General features: G+C 36.8%; 1 protein-coding gene across 5 annotated transcripts in view; it reads right to left on the bottom strand.

The window, feature by feature from the left end:
* GPLD1 (glycosylphosphatidylinositol specific phospholipase D1) overlaps positions 1-14,645 on the bottom strand; it is an 83,407-nt gene that overhangs the window by 66,982 nt on the left and 1,780 nt on the right. For 2 of the 5 annotated variants that reach the window (XM_037844563.1, XM_037844564.1), the window contains exons 2-4: positions 14,174-14,256; positions 11,640-11,695; positions 2,578-2,656 (exon numbers count right to left, since the gene is read on the bottom strand). In XM_037844563.1, coding sequence (XP_037700491.1) covers positions 2,578-2,656; positions 11,640-11,695; positions 14,174-14,256 — 218 coding nt within the window. Of the gene's footprint in view, positions 1-2,577; positions 2,657-2,910; positions 2,946-11,639; positions 11,696-14,173; positions 14,584-14,645 lie in introns of those variants that run through there. The other 3 variants (XM_037844565.1, XM_037844566.1, XM_037844567.1) reach the window with 2 other exon arrangements.

The raw sequence follows: 14,645 nt of genomic DNA, 5'->3' as shown, positions 1-14,645 counted from the left end.
AGTCTAAACTGGTTCACAGTGTCTCATATCCCTAGGCTCCGATATGGGCTAGACATGTTTTTCAATTTCTGTATCCTAAACTCAAGGAGACAAAAGTTTTTTTGTTTGTTTGTTTTTACAAAATCCAAAATGAATCATCCTTACTCTAAGAAACCATCAGTTATCAAGCAATCCTTTCTAAAGTTTACAAGTCAGTTGGAGAGTCAGCCATGTTTGCTTCTACTCCCACTTATGGCAAATGTCCTTGCTACTATAATTAAAGAAATTAATTCACTATTAGGTAAACTGATGAAATATGAGTACGAAAAACAGAGCTGTTTCTGTGGAAACTAAATGTCTAGGAAAATCAAGTGCTTTTGAAAGATACAATAAAAGTGAATCTCCCTCACCTACCCACCCCCCAAAAAAACCCTACTTTTAGCATTAGGTATGACACAACAATAAGAGATTTGGGCAAATTCACTAAAATCTAAGAGGAATTTGCACTGAAATTCCTTGTAATCATTATATATTTTTTTAAAAGAATTATAAACTATATCAATCATATACACCCAATCACATCAGATAAGAGAATATGTGTGACAGAGCTAGGATTAAAACTCGCAGAGTTCTTGTCCAGTAATAGCAATGTTCTTGTAGCATTCTTGTAAGTCTGTATCCAGGGTCTGTAAGATAATTTATTTTTGAGTTTACGTGCTCTGAATCAATGTGGCCTAGGTCCATTTTAAACTTGAAAAAGTAAAAGCAGTATTTTATAAATTTAAAAAGAAAAAAAAAAAAAAGAATATCTACTACTTTAAAAATAATTGGAAAATGCTGGATGAGTAGTTTGCATTCCTTTTTCACTCTTTCCAGAATCTTTATAATCTGTTGCCAATCTCTAAAAATGATACAATGTTTCTCTAATTTATTTGACCAAAAAACTTCCTTTTTTCCTTTCTTTCCTTTTGTGTAAGCTATCAAGGGACTGCTAAAACATCAAAAGACAGAACTCAATGAATACAGCTTGGAAGATGCCAAATTGGAAATAGGGTAGAAAAGGGGAGAACTGCAACGAGCAGGCAAAATAACAGGATAGGGAAAAGATAAATTAAAAAGAAACAGGGGAAAAAAATTTTACAGATAAGCAAAATACAAAAGCTAACCTGTTTGGGATCATAGTTATAGGGGGGAGTAGCTGTAAATATTTCACCAGCCCTAAAGGTATTACTGTATTAAGAGAATGGGATAGTGGCTAAGGACCTCCAGACACCAACAACAGTTTACACGGTGACCTAGTGTGCTGGACGTCTTTGGTTTGTTCCTCCAGATCCACTCCCCACTCTCCTTCACCAAACGTTGTGCCTTGGAGGCAACCTGCTTAGAAAGGCCTCTCTGCCCTCTGGCTTTTGGGTGGGGTTGGGTGAGGCCAGTGGAGAGAGCTCGCAGGAGATGGGGAGGAGAGAGGACAGAGAGGTCAGGCTATTTTAATCCCTCAGCTCCCCTTCTTTGGGTGAGGCTGGCCGTGTCCCCTGACTGAAGGTCTGGCTCCAGGCACACAGCCCTCTCTCTGCAGTTCCAGTATCAGCTCGTCTCCCTTCCTTTATATCAGGCTCAGAGGCCCAGAGGAATACAAACTACTAATCCAGCATTTTCTAATTATTTTTAAAGTAGTAAGATACTCTCTTATCTGATGTGATTGGGACAAGTGTATGATTGATATATATTATAATTCTTTTTTAAAAATATATAATGATAAGGAATTTCAGTGCAAATTCCTCTTAGATTTTAGTGAATTTTCCCAAATCTCTTATTGTTGTATCATACATATCTAATGCAACAGTTTTTTGGGGGGTGGGTAGGTGAGGGAGATTCACTTATATTTTTCAAAAGCACTTAATATTCCTAGACACTTAGTTTCCACAGAAACAATTCTTTGTTTTTCGTACTCGTATTTCATCAGTTTATCTACTAGCAGCTTTACTGCTCCAGTACAGCACTATCCTTTGTGACTTCCTTACATGCTTTCCACACCTTTGTAAATAGTCCCTTTATAAAACTCCCCACAAAGCACTCAGTTTGAATACCTTCTTGGTCCTTCAGGACACCCAACCCATAAGCTCAGTTACTTATAATGCTACTTTGGATTTGTGTAACACACGACAAAATACTAAGTATGAATGCCAGCAACAACCCAGTGAGGTAACAGGCATTATTATTACTATGTTACAGGCATGGAAACCGAGACTCAGCATGTAAGTAACTTTTCCAAAGTTACATGCTTAACAGGTTATATAATAGGAACCAAAACTCAGACCTTTCAACCTCTTGCAAAACGTTTTCTCTCAATGCCACAAAGCAGTAAAGCAAATGAGGACTCAAAGAATGGTTTTCATAAAAAACAGTTAAAGTTTTCATAATATTTATGCTTAAGTAGAAAATGTACTTTTTCCACTTAAATGGAAAATGCACTTTTGTGAAATAAGTCATTGGCCAACAATAGTGGAGAACATAATGTGCTATTTATATTTAAAGTCAGAGCCATTTCTATTAACCAGGTAAAAGTGACATTGTTTGGTCTGCACTCTTCCATCTTACCTCCTTTGCAGATGTCGGGGTAAAAACAATCAGGAAACACGGATCCAGCCTGATATGCATCTTGGTGTTCAAGTAAGAGCTGGGGAGTAGAAAAATATAGAGATTAGGAGGCAAGATTCAGCTATCTGGGAAATGCAGGGCTTGTCAATTTCCAGCTATGAGATGGAAGGAAGGAAGGAAGACAGGGAGAAAGGAAGAAAGGCGGGCAGGCGGGAGGACATAAATAATATTGCAAAAATCCATGCATAATCCAAGAGAAAACACCACAATATATAATTTCAGGTTCTTTCCTAGAAAACACAGGCAGGCTAATTAAGAACTAGGAAAAGTCACCTATTTGAATTTCATCTCCTTTCATTTTTTCTGTCCAGCTACTAGAGCCGGATTTCCTACAGCAGTTAAATAGAAAGCTATTTCACCAGCGCACAGCCAAACGAGTTGATTTGAGATTTTGTGGCCATTCGCTGGCATGCGCAGAGCTGCTAAAAATTCTTAGCTGAGGCTGCCCTGCTAAAGATTCTCAGCCGAGGCTGAACAAGGCTGGTTCGCTGTTAGCTAATTCAGTGTTCCACGGGACTTTACAGCCCATAACAACCATGCATAACGATAATCAACTGTTATTTATCAGAGTATAGTTGCCACTTGTGCTTTAGTGTAAGATTACCATCCCTCATGCTTTTGGAGGGTGAAAAATATATATATATCTCCTTTATCTTTTAAAGTGATGCACTAGTAAATACTGGAGGTTTTCTTTGAAATGTTTTTCCTTGGTGGACTTGGTTACTTCGTTTCCATCCCAACCTGGCTGCATGCTAGAGACTAGAATACAAAAGACTCACAGCTGAGGTCTGATGTGGCCCAGCCTCCTCCACCGACCCTACTTCTACCACCTTTGCCTCTCAGCATAGAGTGCTTGGTTTTTCTGCAGCAATGGTAGCAGAGGCCCCAGTGTTTGGGCTCTAGCTTCATAAGTGCTTATCTATTTTGCTAATGAGGACCGTGACTGACGTGACGAGGCCCCAGCACCAATAGTTAAAGTAGTGGCTTCTTAATTTCCAAACCATATATGAGACAGTTGGATCTAAACTGGCAAATGGGACAGAGGCTTTTTCACTATGGCGTAGGGAACAGGACATTTCTGTGTATTATCCCAGGAGTCCTTTCTGGATTCTCAGCCTAGAGCCTTTTCCTTTTTTTTTTTTTTTTTCCAATGTGAACCATGCATGGAGGCAATAAGAAGTATATTCAAAGAATGTAAGAAATAAGAGAATAGAATATCATCTATTCTTTTTCTGACCAGCATTCCATTCCTCTCCTTCTGTGAACAGAATCACTTACACCTGAGGAGAACCCATTCATCTTGATCAGGTGGGGCTGATTCCTGTGTAATGACCAGCAATGCACCCACCGACCCCCCCCCCCCCCCCCCCCCCCCCCCCCCCCGCCCTCATCTTTGGCTTAGAGATGCACATTCGATCCAAGCTAGTTCAATCAGGATCTTCCCCCAAAGTTCTCAGTCAGCACCATGGGAAAGATACCTCTTTCCTTTGTGGCTGATAAACTTTAAGAATATGAGTCTTGGGCTCTCACTGCTCGACACCTGAGAGAGGCAGAACATCATCTAGACCCCTTGATCTCCCAGCACTATCAGTTATAGAACCAATAAATTCCCCTTTTTTCCTAAAGGTATCTTGAGTTGGACTTTTGTCACTTAAAAATAATAATTAACTTTACTGAGTATTTACTTTACCAGCCACTGTTCTGTATTTCTCAGTGAGACAGGTAATGTTATTTAACCTGACAAAATAATTCTGAAATAAATTTGAAAACTAAAGGTGCAAAATAGGCTAGAAACTGCTGGAATAAAAAGAAGAGTAATGAGGAAGGATGAATTCCCCAGATATAAAACTGCATTTCAAAGCTAGAGACATTAAAACTACATAAAAGTTAATGACAAAAAAATTTATGTGGACTTAACTACATAAAAATTTAAGAATTCTGCATGGTAAAAAGCACCAGAAAAAGACGTAAAAGAAAAACAAATAACCAAAGAAATTCGATAGATGAAGGGTTAATTTATTTTTAAAATTAGCCATTAACTATAAATCAAGATAAAAATAAATTTCCTAACAGAAAAATTAGCAAAAGACATAGGCAACCCATAGAAGTAATAGAAACAGCCAATAAACCTTGGAAAATATACTTAACCTCATTAATAATAAATTAATAATTAAGATGCCAATTAAATCTACTACAAAATACCATTTTTCACCTATCAAACTGACAAAGATGCAAAAAGAATAAAAATTAAGTCCTAAGAGTGATCTGTTACCAAATCTGAAGATACTTATCAAGAAATTTCAATGAAATAGATGGGCAATTAAGATTATCAAAACTTCCTCTGTCATATATGCCTCCCCTGTTTTGTTTTGTTTTTCATTTGTTTCTGGGCCAAGGGTATTCAGCTGGTAGTGCCAGAGCTAAGCAGATTTGCCAAGTATGGTCAGGAAATTGATCACACAGAAGGAGGTTGAACATATAAATAAATATATTAAGAATAATGTGAGCTAAGTTTCATATTGTCGGAGAAAATAATTACAAATACGGATCCAGAGAAGGCAAGACTAAAACCTGTAATGCTGGATTGGAATTGGAAATATTGGTGTAAACTTACGGTTTTAAATAGGTCAATAGATGACAAGTAGATAAATGATAGATGGATAGACAGATAGATGATAGGTAGATAGGTAGATAGATAGATAGACAGATAGACAGATACAAAAACTAGCTTGAAATGTCTCCCACTGGTCAAATTTGGGATAATTTGAGCATCTAACTAAATAATGATACTGATATATTATAAGCCATTGAAAAAAATAGGAATCCATGAATCCATATTGAAATAAACATATAAGTGAGAGAGAAAGGAAAGCTCTACCTTATAGCAAAAAGCCAACTAATAGATATAGAGGGATCGATGGAAACAGATAATCACCATTAGGCCACCATCGTAATGATTATTATAGGCAAGAATCACCAGTGAATGCTAAAACTAGTGGGTAAAAGTTTGATGAAAAACAGAATATTTATGTAAACTCAATGTATTGCCCCACAAAATATTTAATCACTAATTAATTAAATAGAAAATGCTTACTGATTGACTTTACAGTATAAAAATCTGACAGATGATAAAAAACTAACATCACCAGGACTTCTGCTTCCAGGAAGATGGAGTAAACATACTTTTCCCTATCATTCCTGCTATGTACAACCAAATTCCTGGACATTACATGTAAAACAAATATAAGAAGACTCTGAAAGATGGAGATAAGTAAGCAGGCAGGCTAAGGAACACAGGACCCAAGGAATGAAACTGAGATGAATTCCCTGGGTTTTCTTTTTGCTTCATGTATCACAAACTGGATACTGGAAAAGCCGGCAAGCCAGAAATGCCAGTGGACACAGAAAAAAAAAAAAAAAGGCCCCAAAGAAAGCCTGCTCTCTTTAGTCGTAAAACCAGGAAATGGGCAGCCTAGCAAGGCAGAAAACTTTTAAACAACAACCTCTCTACTCCAGCCAAACATCACAGAAAGAAAACTGTGGCCTCACCCTCACCCCCACCAGCTAAGGCCAAATGGGGAGCAGAGACTTCCATTCTTGACAGGCTATAACCAGGCACCCAGCACCCCCACCATGGGGCAGTGTCAGAGAGGGCCATGTTGGGAGTTAGTACTTTCATCCCTGCCTGCCAGTAATGACTGCCGCCACCTCCACCCCTTAGTGTCCATTAGGAGACGATTAGGGAAGCCGGAGTGTCCTATCCCACCTGCCAGTAATGCGACAACCTCCCCTTACTCACTGGAGTGATGTCAGAGGAGACCTAGGGGAGAGTTAGAAACTTTTGCCACCATCCAGCAGGAAGGAGGCCATCCCACCCTCCTGTGTCAGTGGAGGCCCTGGTGGGGAGCAGTAATCAGGCACTCCAACCCCTGCCAGCCAGGGAGTTATCAGTGGAGGCAAGTGGGGAGCCAGAACTCCCACACCTGCGTGGTGGTAACAAGGAGGACCTACCTGTGTGTCAGCACAGACCAAGTGGGGAAATCTGGATGTCTGTCCCCACTTGGCAGTAAAGAGGCAGTGTTTCCCCTTCTCCTGCTGAAGTGGTGCCAGAGGATGCCAGCTAAAACAGAAGCTTTAAATAGGATCCAGAATCACCTAATATAAAACCCAAAATGTCCAGGTTTCAATCAAAATTCAATTATCATTTTACGGTGTGTTTATGTAATTGTGAAAAACTTGCTACTGACACTCCCTTTTCCAGTGTATGGACAGATGAGTAACAAAAGAAAGACAATAAATAAATAAATAATGGGGTGGGGGAGTATGGGATGTTTTGGGTGTTCTATTTCATTTTTATTTGTATTCTTTTTTTTTTTTTTTGGAGTGATGAAAATGTTTTAAAAATTGATTGTGGTGATGAATGCACAACTGTATGATGATACCGTGATTATACACTGATTGTACACTTTGGATGCTTATCTGGTATGTGAATGTAGCTCAATAAAATTGCATTAAAAATTCAATCATCATATCAAGAACCAAGAAGATCATAAACAGAATAAAATAAGACCATCAAGAGATGCCAAAACTGTGATTACAGAAATATTAGTACTACCTGACAAATATTTTTAAGAAGCACCATAAAAATGCTTCAATGAAAATTGTGAATATGCAGAAACAGAAGAAAAAATAGAAAATCTCAGCAAATAAAGATATAAAGAAGCACTGAATGGAATTTTAGAACTGAAAAATAAAATAATATGAAATAAAAGTTATCACCAGAAATGGGATAAATTGACTCTTCATGCTTCTGATATTATGCAATGAGAAAAATATAAAATCACATCGATGTACCATGATATTCCTGCCAAAATGCATAACCTGCAGGAGAATCTAATGAAGTAACATCAGACAAAACCAAATTAAAGTACATTCTACAGAGTTACTGAATTATAATTTTCAAAAATGTCAAGTTCATTAAAGACAAGATAGGTCTCAGAAATTGTTCTAGATTGGAGGAGACCCAAGTGAACTGATAACTAAACACAACATGTTGTCCTGGATTAGACCTCGACCCATAAAGGACATTACTGGGACAACCGTGGAAATTTGTATGAGGTCTGAAGATTGGGTGATGGTGTTATTTCAACATTGATTTTCTGATATTGTCAACTACACTGATTATGTAACAGAATGACACTGTTTCCAAGAAATACACAATGATGTGTTAAAGGACAATGGATCTCTGATTAGCACTTAACTCTCAAACGGTTCAGGAAAAAAATAATAGGTATAAAAAGAGAAAGAGAATGAAACACGGTAAACTGTCAACAACTGAAGACCTTGTAAAGGGCAAACAGGAATTATCTGTCCTATTTTTACAACTTTGTTATAAGTTTCAGATTATTTCAAAATAAAAAGTTAAAATAGGGAATTGGCTAAATAAATTACAGAATATTCTAGGCAATAAAAATATGTAATTGTTAAAAATGATTCTGTTAAATGTTAGATTTCATCAAGTTTTGGAAAATGTCAATAATTATTTCTTCAAATATTATTTCTGTATCCCTCTCACCCTCCTTTGGGGATTATATCTGGCTGTAAGGATGAGGATGAGCTTCACTAGAATGAGGTGAGATCTGAGATAGGCTTGACAGTTGGAATAGGATGTGAACTGGTGGACTTGTGAGTATATCTGGCAACTTATTTATTATAAGATGATCAAGAGAGGAAAGGGGACAGCAATATTTCATGCCTGAATGGCTTGGAAAATAGTGGTGCCATTGTCAGGAATGGGAAATAATAATTTTAATTTTCATGTATGCTCTTCTGCAAACATGCTAAAAGAAACCCTGACATTTTATGCTGCTTCTCCCCCAAAACTTCACCAGAAGGAGCCTGCAGTACAACAGGACCTGAGCCCCTTGCCCGAGCAGGCCAAGGGGAGGCTGGTCCTGGAGCTAACGCCCAGCACAGAGTGGACTGTTGGTCAGTGACGCGAGACGGAGCCATTTCTCAGCATCACTCGATCCTGGAAAAAGCAATGCCAGGCTATCTCTTCTACAAACAATCTAATGTGCCTGTTCACTACCCTACCAAGGCAGGGCTGAATATCACACCTATTTCATCTATTTCCCGAAGTCTGTTTCCCACCATCGACTGTGAACCTGCTCATGTAAAGCAGAATTTATGGAAATACAACAGTGAACAATGCAGATGTCGTCTTTGCCCTCCTGAAGCTTGCAATCCAGTGGAGTCAGACAGAAAGAAATCCATTAAAAGATATATTATGTAATTACAGATTGGGTAAGTCCCACACAAAGGAAACAAAACTGGATGCTGAAATAGATTGGAGGGCAGTGGCAGCAGGAAAGAATCTAAGACAAGGTTTTTCAAACTGCTGATTGAGAAACATTAGCAAATCATGAAGTCTATTTAGATGTTCACAATCAGATTTTTAAAATAGGAGATAGATATAAAGACAGATAAAAACAGAAAATATTAGAGTGTATCACATATGGTAAGTGAAATACTGTTTCATGAAGCTATTGTTTCTGTTGTATATAGAATTATGCATTTATGTATCTACTAGGTCACAATGCCAAGTCTATTTGTTACAGTGAATGGTGGTAAAAGTAAGTTTGAAATAAATGAATTGAAGCTATGGTCTCAGGGAAGGCTGCTCTGAGGAAGACATTATACCAAACACCAATGAATTGGTTGACTGGTATTTTATTTTTATTGACTAGTGCAACTTAATGCCCATGCTTGTATCTGTAAAATGAAGCAATAAAACAAAAATTAATAACAGATTTTATTCACGGAAGCAAAATTGCTACAAGTTGCTCTTTTCAAATATTAATTCTCTTATTTTTAGTGGAAATCCATCTTAAGTTCTAAATGTTTATGAATAGTTTTAAGTAATTAACAGAACTCTTCAAAACGTATTGGCAGTAATAAAATTGCCACCTTAAAAAATGTTTCTAAACTCTCAATTTATTGACACGGAAAGATATCTCTGATATATTAAATTTAAAAAAACAGGTTACAAAATAGTGTATAGGGTGTAATATTTTTAAAGAAGAGTGCCAATATATGCAGGGAAGATGCCTGGAATGATGATATCAAGCAAAATGTTAACAATGGTTATTTTGGAGAATACAAATATTTTAATAGTAAGTTTCTATAAGTTTTATAATCAGAAAAGATGAAACCTTTTTTATGTGGAGGTTGGTGGCCAGGGAGAGGACAGCAGCCAGCCAAATAACTCCCAATGCTCTGTTTCAACACATCATGTTCACACTCTATTTTTGTAGAAAGAGAATAAGTATTAGGGCAATAATAACCACTAATGTGATGTTGACCTGGTTCTTTCAGTTCTCATAAATTAAAAAACTGATTTCTTGGCTTTATGCATTAATCTATTAATAATTTGGCTAGTGTAAGTCAAGTCGACTTGGTTCTTACAGTACTTATAGATTAAAAAACTGATTTCTTGGCTTTATGCATTAATCTATTATTAATTTGGTTAGTGTAAGTCAAGTCTTTGAAGTGCAATCAGCTTTGGATGTATTAATAAAAGCTAATCTCAAAACCAAAAAAGTTCAGATACTGCCCAAAGGTGGTACAGATCTTGCTGAGATATTGCTAGCTTGTGGGGATCTGTCTACACAGCTTGCCAGCTAGCATCCTTCAGGCCCTGTTCCCTCTGTATCACTTTGACAAACTGTATCAGTGAGTTGAGAGGTCACCAAACTCAGAGATTAGTAGGGGAAAGGGAAACAGCAAAGATCCTTACACATGGAGAAATAAAATGGATCATCAATCTTTGAAAAGAGACTTGACAATAATAATATTATAAAAGGTAAAATAAACCCTATCTATCTTTATTAGTTAAAAGGGGAAAGTGTGAGTACTCAGAGCACTTAGTCATGTTCAGTGACAATATCAGATTTTCAAGTAGGGCCAATGCTGAGGAGCATCTGGTGTCAATTTAACACATTTTAAATTAAGTTACTTATATAATTTTGAATAAGTCTCTAGTAAACACTCAGCGTTGCCTATTCAGGCCCTGAATCAGGCAGATTCTCACTTCCCCTCCTCTTCCTGCCTACTTTCTACAAGGGTCAAAAAGATGACAATCAGATACAAACGTTTTTTTCTAGAGGTCCTGCTAAATTGGCGAGTAATAAAGTTGAAATTAAGGACTAAAAGTAGTTTGGGATATAACAGAATTCAGTTATCCTGCCTCCCTGCTTTCCATACGGATCATCAAGACTCATAGGTAATAATTTGATCCAACTCTGATGTCATGAGGGAATGTTAACTAGTCTTATCAAGTTTGAGTATTTAATGATCATCTTTGTTTAATATAAAGATCATTTATTTAATTAAATGATCATAATTGAATATAATATTAAGGCTCAGAATGGATTAAACTAATTTGAGGATGACTAAAGGTGAGGCAATACAGTAGTAGAGATTGGAAGGAATATCCCAGTGTACACTTCTGAGTGAATACTTCCTTCTCCCTGTGGTGATGCAATTTTACATAACACACAGGGACAAGAAGTGAAAAATAAATGATTAACTCAGATATGACCTCTTTTACAAAAACAAAAATTATAGACTAGCTTTGAAAATTATTTTTCAAATATTATTTCGAATTGTGATTCATATTATTAAAATATTTAAATGATGCTAAGTGGGTATGTGTATAAGCATATAATGTCCAAATAGCTCGTGGAGGCAAGCCATTCTCCTGGACATACATCTTTTAACCCAAAATATCAATATTAATATAATTAATATTATTAAATATGATGAATATTAATATAATTAATATGATTTAATGTGATTACTATTAATATATTTTGCAGAGACATAGAAGTGACTCTTAAAATTACTTTTTAAATATGTTTAAATATCTGCTAGGAACTTTCTTTGCCACCTCTGGAAGGAAGTTAAAGCACATGGAATAAAAGAAAAAGCAAGCTTTATACCTCTTTATAGTTAACACTCCCATCTTGAAGTCTGAGGTACTCCAGAGCTCTGTGTCCTAAGAGAAATTAATTAATTAATTAAATTCAAATATAACTTCATGTAAATTCAAATGGAATTTACTAGAGATCATTTTAAAAGGAAAATATATAATTTCATGGTTGTAAATATCAGTGAAAATTAAGTCTGTTGTACTCGTTTATAATTTTCATTGGACATAATTAGATTCATAAAATGTTTATATTGTTATAACAAATCAAATTTGCATGATTTAAAACTCTTGCTTAACTAGCTATATGAGCTTGGGTAAGTTACTTAACCTCTCTAGGCCTAAGTTCCCTCCTATGTAAAATTAGGTAAATAGCATCTGCCTCTACAGGTTTGTTGAAAGAACCACAGAAAATGAATGCTAAGTCACAAGCACAATGGCTGACGTATGGTAGGAGCACAATAAACAGAAGCTGTCACCATCATATTTTGCCAAAGAACAATCCACTAAGGTAAATACACCCAATAGTAAATACAATAAAGGGCCTAAACCATGGATTGAGTCAGTGATCCTCAAATGTTTTTCATCATTGGAATACTCTGGAAGGGTAAAAAACCTCAGGAGGCCTCCTACTCCACACACAAACCCACACGCATACACACACACCTACAATCGAAATATTCTTAGAATCAACAGGAAGACTAACCTTGCTTGTCACAAGACATCCAAAGATGTTATCTCATTTTTACTGTGACTCACATCCAACTTTTTTATTCATCAAGAACAACAAAATAGACAATACTACATCAGAAGCAATAATGCCATTAGAGATAAATCCACAGCCACACGTATAATCTCTATCTATACCTATATCTATATATACACGATTCCAGTGATTTACAGACAAAAACAACTAAATGAGGCCAATCATTGTCAATTAACTCCCATAAATGTAAACCTTCCACTCAGGTCTTATATAAGAAATGAAAAAGCTAGCAACCAAGATATTTACAAAATTATCTAAGTTACTACTTAAATAAATGCTAGTTTTTTAATCTCTATTTATATAAAAAAAAATCTGAGCAGATTCTATTTCAGGAGTTGCCTTCAATTATATTCACAGCAACATACATTTTACTCTTTTAATATCTGTTAGGACCTTTGTTTGACAACTACTAAAGAAAAGTGAACAATTATCTGATTTTACTAAAATTTTAGATTTCATCTGTTTTGTAAATTTTTAAACTCCAAGGATTAAAATTTGAATATTTCCATTTACATCTGTTTCTCTTCAGCATACTTCAATAGTTTTAGTAATTTCACAGAACTTGGAGTTGGAAAACACTTTAGAATTCATTACGAAGTTCAACTCCCTCATTTTACAGAAAAGAAACAGAGAATTTCTCCGTCACACCTCTGGTTTACAGCAGAGCTGGTATTAGAACCTAGGTTTGATTCTCTTTTCCACCATCTCCTACCTCCCTCTTGGTAATAAATGTTTAATGAAAATAACACCAGACAGGTAATTCTAGGCCAGGTCACTAACAAACTTATCTTAGGTGTGAAATTCCCTAAGATAAGTTTTCTCATCTGTAAAATGAACTGGACTCCAGGACCTCTTGTGTCTCTTCCATTTGTAAAATTCTACCCACCACAGCTCGATTATTCATGTCTATTTTGCACTGATGAAGTTTCCTATTTTATTTGTAATCTTGCTCTGCTTTGTAATTTCTGGATGTCGTATAACTATAAAATATCGGTATTGTTCTTTACCTAAAGAAAACCCAGAACATCAGGTATATCTGAAATTAATCTGATATCCACCGCAGAATGTAGTTATAGCTAACTGTATTAGAAATTGGCTGATATTTTCCATGTGTTAAAAAATATTACAAACACACTCTTATAATATCCATAATCTTATCATCTACCTATATCCAGATCCTTTTGCCTTTGCCCTGGCCCTGGCTTGCTGTATCCCTCTCCTCACCAATTCCTGCCATTACTCTGGGCACTTCCAATGTCAATGCAGACAACCATTCCAACACCCTTACTTCCTTGTCCTCCCCGAAGCCAACCACTTTTAAAGCCACTTGACGTAGGGACCCAATCCCATGGCCACAGGTGGCCCTTTTCATATCCTTGGAAATGCCTGTCCTCAGAAATGTAAAACAAAATAAATTCCTCACTCCTACCATACCCCTCACCACCCCCACCCCACCTTCTCCTCTCATTCTATCAGTTCTGCTTCATTGCAGTCTCTCATTGGTCTAGCCCTTCACTATCCGCCCGCCCAGTGAAACACCCAGGGACCCTAAGACCAAAGAGGCAGGGGTTCTCTTGCTCACCTGCCCCTCCACTGAGCCCCTCTGACCATATCCCCATCCCTGGACAACTCTAGTCACCCCTTTCTCCTTTGCACTTCTGGTCTGCTCACTGCAGCTGGGGAAAAGAGCATCGAATCTTGGGATCGACTTTAAATAGCTTCCTTAATTTCTTTTGATGGATTTATTGTCCTTCAATACATTTCAAAGCATCAGAACTTACCTATTTCTACGTGTGTTGAAATTCCACATGAAGAACCTCTAGGGCAGAGATAAGCCAGCATGATCAGCAGGCCGGACCAGGTCCTGAAAGCAGACATGCTGTCATTACTTGCTGGCTCCTATGCCGATTTGGGAAATGTTCGGAGCTGCAGCAGCACCCTGACTCTGAAATCAAAGGAGAGGCCCACTGCTTTCCCTCCCAGCAGGTCATTGACACAGGAAGCCAAGCCTCATTTCAAAATATCATTTTCCAAAGAAGTCAACTGTTCAAGTACTGTTTAGCTTCTCCAGAACAGCAAACAAACTCTGTCCACCTTGCAAAAATAAAAAAAAATGAATAAATAAAAGTGATGAACTAAAATCTTAATGGCCCTAAGTGGAAGCATTGCTATCTTCTGGCTGAGATTATCTCTAGATTTCATTTTAATATGAAATTTATATGGAGACACAAGCAAAAATTTTTCCAGATGATT

The sequence above is a fragment of the Choloepus didactylus genome, chromosome 7 (genome assembly GCF_015220235.1).
Source record: "Choloepus didactylus isolate mChoDid1 chromosome 7, mChoDid1.pri, whole genome shotgun sequence".
NCBI classification, from domain to species: Eukaryota; Metazoa; Chordata; class Mammalia; order Pilosa; family Megalonychidae; genus Choloepus; species Choloepus didactylus.
Note: the sequence above shows the minus strand (reverse complement) of the source record. Positions and strands in the feature narration are given on the sequence as shown.